Raw genomic sequence first — 10,563 nt, 5'->3', positions numbered from 1 at the left:
ATAACATTTTATTGTGCTGACATTTTGTCAAACCAGTTCCTTGTTGGACATTGAGGTTTTTGTTATTTTTCTTGGTATAAACACTACTCCCAAAATTATTCCTGGAAACTGAACGTCCTTTTTTTGTTTGTTTGTTTGTTTAGTTTTTACTTTATAATCACAAACTTAACTCTGCAATCCAGCTCTTGGAGGGGAATAAGGAAAATATGGAACCACAGACCTGCAGCAAGAGCACAAAGACTATAGGCTATTTTGAGCAGATGGGGGTGAAGTGGTGTCTCCTGAGCTACAGAAGGAATGGTCTGGTACTTAAGATAACACACAAGTCAAATGTATTAGATTTGTCCACAGTCAGCAGTGGTGATCTTCTTGCTGGTTGTGCCGTTCCTGGACCCAAACCCATCCATGCTTCCCCAATATTCATGCCCTCTTTCACCTTGCCAGAGACCACATGCCAACCAGCAAACCACTCCGTCTTGGCCGTGCAGATGAGAAACTGGGAACTGTTCGTGTTGGGTCCAGCATTTGTCACAGATAAGATGCCAGGACCCGTGTGCTTCAGGATGAAATCCTCATCATCAACTTTGTCCCCATAGATGGACTTGCCCCCAGTGCCATTATGGTGTGGGAAGTCACCACCCTGGCACAGAAATCTTGGAATAATCCTGTGAAAGCAGGAACCTTTATAACCAAATCCTTCCTCCACAGTGCTCAGAGCACAAAAGTTCTCCACTGTCTTTAGCACTTTGCAAAGTTTTAAACACACACACACACACACACACACACACGCCTGCAGACACCGGGCTAAAAAGGATATACAGACCTTATAGATAGTTGCTTTTCTGAGAAGTTGCATCAAATCCCATACCTGTTCCCACTGCGGATAAGCGTCAAAGGAAACATAGTCAAAAAGATCTCACACACATACCAGAAACAAATTGTAGTGAAGGTCATACTCCATCAATGTCCTTAGATTTTAATTCGAGAGGTTCCCTAGTTATTTGTAAATTTGGTAACTATGGCAAATGCATACTCAGAGGGAACTAGCTAACCTTCAGGCCATGTGTGCTATTCAGGTGACTCAAGAGTCTACAGTAATCTTACTGTTTTTATGTTGCCAGGTGATAATAAGCTGTTTCAGTACAATCTCTGAGAGAATTTCCAGTCAAATTGAAGGGTTTGGAATATTATAGACCCAGAGTGTGGGCTATAAATATAAGTAAGCTAGGATAGAAGGTAATTTGTTTCAGCTATTTCCTCTGGATGGTGGCAATGTCTACAATTAAAGAATTTACAAACTAGGGGAAGCTTTGAGTCACTCAAATTTCAGTTGTGGGATGGGACGACCAAGGGTTCCAGGGGCCTGTCCAAGCTTCCCTCAGGTGGGTGGAAAGGCTGAGTCAGTGTTGGAGGAGACAAGACTCCAGCACCTGGGCCGGCAGGGGTAGCAGAAGAGGTACAGGGGACCAAAGAGAGGAGCCAGAAAAGTGTGGGTTTTCATGTTAGACTGACCTAGATTCATATCGTAGTTTTCCCACTTGTTAAAGATAGGGCCTAGGGCATTTTACTCAAGCTCTCTGAGCTTTAACTCTATATAGTGGAGACAAACACCACTTCCTAGGGCTGCTGAGAGATTTCAGTGAAATAAATGTGTAGAAACTAACTACAGTAACTGATACATCGAAGGAACTCCAACAAATGGTTGCTATTACTACTATCATGATTACTCATTATTATTGCTGTTGCCTTTGAGGATAGATGGATAGATTTGGGGGGGCATTACTTATTACTGATCATTACACCTCCTCTTTGGATTTTCTATTTTAGGGGTTCTTAATCTTGTGCCCAAGAATTCCCAAGAGGCCCATGGATAGATATCTGGGAGGGGGGGTGTTAAACCCTGGTGAGAAAAAAATGTCAATGTTTTTACTAGCCTGTAATGAAAACTTACTATTTCCTCTGTTATGACCACATGCAACAATTCACAGTAGTGATCATGCTTTGAGGAACAATACAAAATTACATATTATTTTTGTATCACATTAAAATTGTTGCAGGTTTCTCAAAATATCATTTCAATGGGAATCCTGTTTCAAAAGCTTCGTAGACCCACTCATTAGACCACTGCTGGAACACATGCAATCTCTGTCTTCCTGTCTACAGATGTTGGAGTGATGGAGCTGGCTGTCAAGGTAACTGTATTATAATTTTCAAAAATATTTTGATAAAATATCACAATTTGATAAAACATTGTACCTTTATTTCATGCACTTTTTTTAAAAGTAGGCTACACACCCAGCGTAGGGCTTGAGCTCACAACCTTGAGATCAAGCATCACATGCTCTACCGACTGAGCCAAACAGGCACCTCTATTTTGTGCACTTTTAAACAGTATTCTTCCAAGGGGTCCGCAGTCTTCATCAGACTGCCAGAGGGAGACAGAGGCACAACGAAGATTCAAACCCTTGGGTGGCGAGGCCATTGCAGGGCACCTGGCACACAGGAGGAGCCCTGCTGTCCACCAGCCCAAGAAGCTTCTTTATTCTTGTGTCAATTGCCTAGGCCAATAAACACCAAAAGCAGGACACTTCTGAAGACAATTCCTAACAGATCAGGGGATCCTGTCTCTTAAAAGAGCCTAACTCTGTACAATAGATATAAAATATCAAGGGAGAAAATGTCTCCACAGGAGCCTGATGCCTGGAACATCCAGCAGAAAGGAAAGTTACTTAAGTGGTGTAATGAACTCAACCCCAACGGACGCAGAGCAACAACAGTGCAGGGATAGCAGAGAAAGGTAGAAGAGGAGGGCGAGGATGAGGCAGAGAAAGTGGGATAGAAAACCCAGAAGCCACAAAGCCCCAAACAATGGCGGCTGCACAATCTGCAGGCTGGGGGGGGGTGGGGGTGGCAAGGTGGAAATAGGGAGAAAAAAGGAGGAATTTTAAATAAAGGACAATGAAATTAAACAAGAAAAAACATGGTAGTGGATACTTTATTTTGTTGGATTTCAACCACCAAGTTTTGGGTTTATTTCCTCACGGTCCTCCTGCCCTTCCTCCCCCTCCCCCATTTTCCCATGATGGTGATAAACTGCTTTATTCCGTTCCCCATCTTTTTTCTTGCCCAAGTATCCAGGCCTTTTTCTTTATCAATGCATGATCCTTAGCGCTTGTCTTTGAAGGACAAAAAGTTTTCCACGTGTTAGAGAAAGTTAGGATCTGGGAGGACTCCTGGAAGCATTGCTTGTATTGACTCCTTCCTTTAGCTCAGGGCACTCTCAACCAGCCCTCCTGCTCCGCGCAAGTATCTGTCTCTCACAAAACTCGCAACAGTTCATAAAGGCCTCTTGTCAGAGATTTGCAGGCATATGAATGGGAAACACCATATAAACAGTGAAAAAAACACATCTTTTCAAGTTGTTAGATTTTTTTCCTTCATGGTCTTAAAAAAAAAAAAAGCAACTACACATCTTCCATGTAATAAACCCATGCACATATAATAGAAATGGGAATGCAATATTTATCCTTACAAGGCTTCTCAAAAACATTACTCAGGCCAGGGTTTATCTCGGCTACGCTGAGGACCAGCCGTCATTCAGTCGATAAATGACCTCATTTATTTTCTCAGTCCTAAAAAAAAGGTTTGTTTGTTACGCTCAAACACTGACATCACATGAAGATGCCAGTCTTTATACACATTTATAAAAGTAGAATATGTAGAGTATGATACAGTGGTACAAAGTTTTACAAATTAATACAAGTCAAATATATAAATTACAATGAAAGAGAGGAAGGTTGTGGTTCTGTCTCGGGGCGGCTCTTTTAGCAGTCATATCTCTGCAAAGAAAATGAGAGCGGCGTTAGGTTACAATCAGACTAAACAAACAACGATGCCATCTTCGTCCTAAAAATTCCTGTTTGAAGCAGACCTAAATCAGGCTGATGTCAGCTTCAGCTGAGAGCTTAGACAATGCTCATGAAACGTTTTCTAAACAAACGGACACCCATTGTCCTCTCTGAGGAAAAGCTGCTGGAAAGGGCCACGAAAACGCAGCTTACCGGTGTTGGGCTCACTCTGAATGTGCTTGGGGTAGGTTTTTAATCTTAAGGATTTTAGAAATAATGCCATGGGAGTTTCACCCGGGAGTGGGCTCAATGTGGGTAACTTTCCCAATTCAATGCTACCAAGTTACAGACTTGACTCATCTACACTAAAAAACCTTGCCCTTTGAAAGTGTCTTTTGTCTGAGGAATAAAGGTAGCAGATCTGCACCGGCATGTCTGGGAAGAAGCCATCCCTACTGTGACTCAGACAGATGGGAAACCCTGTGGGACTATTTCCCCCCACACACACACCCCCTCCCACGCTCCGGGAGGAGAGTCACTCTTCCAAACCACTATGCCTCTTCCCCAAATGCACAAGTGCTGATGTCCAGCAGGGCCTCACCTAATTTAAACTCTGCCTTGTATGCAATTCAAGGCTAAAGATAGGTTACATTAGAGTAATTCAGAGAGGCTTCTTCTCCGTCTCTCCCCAACCATACTGTCTGGAAACAAGTCCACGTTGAAAGTTTCCCACTGTGTTGTTTTCTTGGAAATTTGGCAGGCTCCCAAAGGAAATTATTAATCTTGCTGTACTTGCCTGATAAGGGAAACTAGATTTTTAACTTCCCCTCAAAAATTTTAGAAAGTTTCCATTTATTTACAGCAAGGTTTTTCATGGTAGCAGTGGGCTTTCAGTTTTCATTAGGTTTTGTCATATTTTAAAAGAGACCTTGATTGAACCAAAGGAGCAAATGATTAGGAAAACAGAAATTAAGTTTCTGTTTACCTAATCCTGTTTTACAGAATAATACATACAACAAATCCTCCAAAATTGGACCAAAGCTGGACTTCCATCAATTCATTAATACATGGGTTTTTTTTTTTTTTTTTAGTAGGATATAGAAACAAGAACTTTCCCTGCTACTAACAAATGCATACTTCTCTCTGAAATCATATCCCCAGGAAACAAGTGCTTCCTGGTTTTCTTTCACTGTGAAAGCCTTTTCACAAGCTGCTATTCAAAGCTTACCAGCGATTCTCTGTGCTTAACTGTTGGGCATTTTGGGGACTCCTTTTTAGGAAGGAATTGTAAAAATATGCAACAGAACAGCAAGTATTGTGTACAGGTTGAGAGCAGGAGCTGTGGCATAAGATGACCCAGGGTTTGAAGCCTGCTAGTTCCTGACTAGGTGATCTTAGACATATTGCTCAATCCCTGACTCATAGTCTCATCTGAAATGTGAGTGTAGCTTAGTGCCTAGTTCAATGAACGTTGACTACTATTTGTGTACACTAGTTGGGAACATTAGAGCAAGCAAAGTTGTGTCTCTTTGGCCAGAGCCGGGCCAGTGAAAGAGGCGGTGAGTTTGCTCTTGAAGGGACACTTTGTCTATGGACAGCATTTTCCTTATATACACAGAGCCAACTACAAAAAAACAAGATAACCCAGGGACTATGACACTCAAGGAAGCTTGTTACCGAGAGCAAAACCGAATGCTGTACGTGCTCTGCCACAAAGACGGTATAGAAACAAATCCTAGTAGGTTGAGCAGTGTTTAATTTTGCCTTTTCTTCTTTATGATGAAAACAATGGCGTATTATAAGCATTGAATACCCCAGGGCCAAGCGGTGACATTTTCACACAGGTTCTTACCTGTTGGCGTGAACAGCAATAGCCACATATTCCTCCCATCGTTCCATTTATTACTTGAATGAGACACAAGATGAATTCAATTCCACCGAGGGCCAAGAGGATAGAAAACAGAGAGACATTCCATTCTACAACATGCTTGGGTTCAATGCACTGGGACCATGTGGAGGTATCCAGAAGGTACCTGTGGATAAAGAAAAGAAACTTCTGACACCTGACCACACCTAATGGGATGTCTCATAAGCTACTTTCTGTGTGGTGCTTTTTCATTCAGAAAAAAAGAAAGGAATTAATTCATTGACCTGTATCAAATTTTTCTAGTCCTAGTCATTTCACGAAGTGAGGAATTTAGCCCAGGTCGTGTTGCAGGGACAAACATAAAATTCAGCAAAGATTATCGGGCACTCATTGTGAGTTAGACATCAAGCCCAGGCTGGGGCTATAATGGTGAACACGGCATGGGCTTTGCCCTGGAAGAGCAGAGCCTCCAAGGGAGGAGACAAGCTGCAATCGCAACGCAACAAGTATACTGATCAGGTTAACCAAGTGTGAGGAAGGGTACTAAGCTAGGCCAAGAGAATACCTGCTTATGTAACTGTTCCACAAGTCTGAGCTCCATGACGATAGGAACCAGACCTTTCATCATTGTATATATAACCCTTAGACCAGTATCTGGCACATAGTAGGTACTCAACACTTTTAAAAGTTATTGAATGATAAATAATCTAAAGTCATGTTAGCAAGCCACGCTGAAGTCACATACACACACACACACATATACACAGGCACACACATACAAGTCATATACATATATACATGACTTAGGAGATTTTCTAAATACCTTAATATTCTTACAGTCTGAAAAATTTCTATCTCTGATTACTCTCTTAGAATCTCAGCCTTTGCTACATCATAAAGCATTTGGATCCTTAATGAAAGGATTCAATCATGTGAGAAAATCTATAATTGACTTAATTCCACAAAGAGGTCTGCTATATTATCAGTTTTTCCTGAAATAACAGAACAAAGGGGCTTGGAATTAGAGACCTAATTTTGAATGGTCATTGAGCCAATCAGAAATTCAATTTGTTGATTAAGAAAGAAAAAGAATTCTGTCCTTATGACCTCGTCTTTCTGCCTATCAGTGGGGAAAGGAATTTGTAATTTTAGGACACAATGTAAAAAAAATTCTTTGGCCCCACTTGTCCATTGAGCAATTAGTCATTGGCTTGTGACCATTAGTTATTTCCCATACTGAAATCCTTGGACAGGTTGAAGTGAGGAATGATACAGAAGTAAAAGTTTTCTTACAGAAGCTGGGGTGGGTCAGGGGAGGGACATACACTCAAACAGCTGTAAAAATGTTTTAGTGATCCTCGCCCTTCTCCTTACATTCCAGCTGCATTCATCATGATCTTTTTTAGAGGTGGGTTTTCTATGTCTGTGAATACATGAATAGCGAATTTCTACCGGTATGTTCAGTATGTTCCAAACACAGTTGAGTCACGATCAATAACCGTTTTGACCACCAAAATTTCAAACCCCTCTAAATGCTGATTTCCCTTCAGAGGCTACCTTGGCTGTATTCATTGTAAGTTACGAGAGAGTATTAACAGCCAACAGTGGCCATGCTCAGAATGTGTCAGCTTCTGTGACAAGTACTTTACATTTATTATCTCATTAATCCTCCTGACAACTGCCCCTGGTTTTATTTTACAGATGAAGTAACTGAGAAGCACAGAGCTCGGGCCACTTTTTCCTGGTTGCTGAGGAAGAAATGCAGAGCTCGGGTGGAATCCAGGTCCATGTAATTGCATGCGCATGGTTTATGAACTCACTATTCATGGGGGACAAACAGTCTTGATAATGTAAAGGCAATTGAAATTCATTATTCATATTATTTTCACTCATGAATCTCACAACTAAGCTTTTCAAAATTCAAAGCAGGATGTCATTCATTTGTCGTCATGTACATCAGTTTCTATCAGCTATTTCTGATCCTTTCTCAATAATGGGTAAGAAATAAGCATCAACATAAAATAAAAGACCTTAAATTATCCTGATGTTAAAGTCGCGTATCAGACCTGTCTTATATAAGCTGATCACTTTAAATAATGGGTTTGTTGTATGTAGTTATTATGTTTATATGTGAGTGTGTGTATGGGAGTAGTATGATCTACCCTGGGCTTTGGTTAAATTCATATGCTTTCCATCCACATTATGTAAGGATTCCATAATATTTTCTTATAAAATAGTAAAATCAGCTAATCATTCTGGTATAGTGGACACACTGTATGAGCACAAGCTCTACAGCCAGGCTGCCTGGGTTCACATCCTGACTGTCCATATCCTTCCCAGCAATGTGACTTTGAATAAGTTCCTTCAACTCTCTGTGCCTCCTGTTCCTCATCTGTAAAATGGGAGCAATAGTGGAAGTCAACTCATAGGGTGTCATGAAGGCTGAATCAGAGAATCCACTAAAAAGCACGGAGAGCTTCTCCAGGTCAGGGATCCAAGTGCTGGCACCACCGCCTGGTGCGAAAACACCTGGCCGAGCGGACGGACACAGGGATCGCTGCTGCCATTCCAACCTGACGGGCTTGCCACTATACCATGTGGTGGATGAGAACGTGTGGCCCGATGGGAAACAATTACTCACTGTCCATCGGTGTTGGCAAAGGTGTAGTTCCAGCGGCCAAAAGTATCAAGACATCGTGGTCCTTCTGCCAAGCCCAGGGCTGCCACGATGACGCAGTAGCCAGATCCCGCGATTCCGAGCAGAGCAGCCAGGACAGAAGAAAGCATCTGGCGAGAGGAGAAACAGCAGAAGTGAGCCTGCGTGGCCCCGGCCACCTCCCAGGGACCGTTTCCACGCCCGGAGCTGGAACACCTACCGCGCATCTCTTGCCGCAGTTTTCGTGGCCACAGCAGCCGCAGCAGTCATCCTCTTCCAGCCCGATGAACACAAATGCCGGGAAGAAGATCTGGTCCGAAAACAGGCAAATGAAAGTCACCGCCTTTCCCCCAGATCAAAGCCTGCCATAAGGGTCAGGCGAAGCATCTTTTGGTGGAATATATTTCTTTCTGACAGTGGTGGATGGCTTTGGGTTCGCTTGCCCAAGTATCTCAAAGAATGTAAAACTATGAGAACAAGATGCTTCTTAGTGGAGTACCTGCTTGTTTGCATGTGATGTGTCAAAGCAGTCTTTGGGGTGAGCATGCACGATGAGAGGGCTCAAAGAGGAACCTATAAAAATGTTTCTTCCACAAGAATTCCTAGCACAGTCCCAGTCCCAGAGGGACCTCTGCTTTGAAACTCTTAAGCCCTGCCTTTTAAATCTGATTTTTTTTTCCCTTGTAAAACATAGACGATACTAACAGTCTTTCATAGAATAACTGAAATTTTTCATAAATGGGAGAGATGAAGACACCATATAAGATGATGATATGATTGTATGGTTGTTGCCTCACAATAAAGCTCTTTAAATAAGGTAAGTATGAAATACCCTGAGTTTGAGATCAAAAGAAGCCTAAACAGGTGCGATGTTATATGAAGGACAAATGATTATGTCAACATGATAATAGTGCTTCATCATAATGTATTCAATTTAAACGTTGTAACATCTTTTCTTGACTAAGAAAAATATCCTGTGTGGTACTAGCAATTCCATAAAATGTCTTTTTAGAATTCTCAATCCCAGCATTTAAAGTGGCAAACTCAAGTTTGTCCACATTCTTTCCATGCTGTGGTTGAAGCTAATACTTTCAGCTCCCAGGTTGGCAGGCAAATTCCTCTCACTTCAATTAAAAACAAACCTTGGAAAAAACAACACATTCCACTGTTAGCTTCAGACCCTGATCTGCTGTTAACTGTAGGATTTTTCCTAGACACCACACCCAGGATTACATAAAGGAGAAAATTTATAGTTCTTTCTAAATAGCAATACACTCATAAGTCATGTGTTTTTTTTTTTTCTGTCACAGGCCTGAGAATAAACAGCAGAGAATTTGGATCCAAAATTCTGTTGATTTAGACAGCGAACCAGCGGCGTCCTCCCAGCTCCCCAGAGCAAATGTTACATGCCCACCACCCCCCCCCAGTACTAGAAACTCTATAGTCTCTCAGATCTGATTTAAAAGCTATCTGTTTTCTAGCTGTAAAGTAAGAGAACATAGCAAAAAAGTAGTTCACAGTTAGCTGAAAGAGGATTTTGTAAAACGTCTAACAAAATAAATACACCAGACCTATCTTTTGTGTGATCTGCTTTCCAAAGAAGAACGAACAAAAATAACTGGATTGGGAAGCAGGCATCGTAGAAACCTTTCCATGAAAACACCTCATTAACAGAAGAGAATTGTTTAAGCTTCTAATAATTCTGAACAACTTACCAGCAAGCCCCCTCCTACGATGCCAGAGAAGAACCACACGAAGCGGCTGAGATGGTTTTCAGAGGCATATTTCGTTTCCCCATTGGGAAAGTAAAGCAAAATATTGGCCACAATGCAGAGGATGGCCAGCCACACCAGAGAATGTCCGATGCATCGCGCACATTTGCCGTAACACATGGCGGCAGAGAGTCTGGGAGGCTTTCCCTCTTCCCTCTGCAGCTCAGTGAGGGCCCGGAGTCAGGCGAGAGTGTGCCCGTCTGGGGAGAAAGCAAAAGCAGTTCTCAGCCCATTCCTGAACCTCTTAAATACTCGGAGTTCTTAGTCACTGGGTGGGTGAGGTACTTCGCTTTCATTGGTCCTGATTGCAGGCTCCCGTTGGGGTGGGGGGAGGCAGGGGAAACGTCCCGCCCTTTGGATGAAATCCTTGAGACAAGCGAAACCAGGGTAGGGACGTGAGAAACAGCCTTGGTCATAGGC

At 42.2% G+C, this 10,563-nt stretch overlaps 1 protein-coding gene and 1 pseudogene across 1 annotated transcript; both read right to left on the bottom strand.

Moving 5' to 3' along the window:
• Window positions 1-335: 335 nt before the first annotated feature.
• Window positions 336-5,739, bottom strand: LOC114209047 (peptidyl-prolyl cis-trans isomerase A pseudogene; annotated as a pseudogene).
• Window positions 5,740-5,842: 103 nt separating this feature from the next.
• On the bottom strand, window positions 5,843-10,263 carry LOC114209144 (transmembrane 4 L6 family member 1). Its single transcript, XM_088020994.1, has 3 exons — window positions 10,087-10,263; window positions 8,592-8,681; window positions 5,843-5,881 (listed from the first exon to the last, which is right to left on the bottom strand). The coding sequence occupies exons 1-3, from the start codon at window positions 10,261-10,263 to the stop codon at window positions 5,843-5,845; spliced, it is 306 nt and encodes a 101-aa protein (XP_087877120.1).
• Between the last annotated feature and the right edge of the window lie 300 nt (window positions 10,264-10,563).

Source organism: Eumetopias jubatus, unplaced genomic scaffold (genome assembly GCF_037043125.1).
Source record: "Eumetopias jubatus isolate StellerSeaLion01/CBP00866 unplaced genomic scaffold, mEumJub1_p1.0 scaffold_1, whole genome shotgun sequence".
Taxonomy (NCBI): domain Eukaryota; kingdom Metazoa; phylum Chordata; class Mammalia; order Carnivora; family Otariidae; genus Eumetopias; species Eumetopias jubatus.
Note: the sequence above shows the minus strand (reverse complement) of the source record. Positions and strands in the feature narration are given on the sequence as shown.

What these genes read in the sequence shown, in the direction of transcription:
- LOC114209144 (XM_088020994.1), bottom strand. Translation starts at nt 10,263, where the DNA reads ATGTGTTACGGCAAATGTGCGCGATGCATCGGACATTCTCTGGTGTGG. An exon ending in TCGTAGGAGGGGGCTTGCTG is followed by an intron (nt 8,682 to 10,086) that starts GTAAGTTGTTCA and finishes TTTTCGGACCAG; the next exon opens with ATCTTCTTCCCGGCATTTGT. An exon ending in ACTGCGGCAAGAGATGCGCG is followed by an intron (nt 5,882 to 8,591) that starts GTAGGTGTTCCA and finishes CTTTATCCACAG; the next exon opens with GTACCTTCTGGATACCTCCA.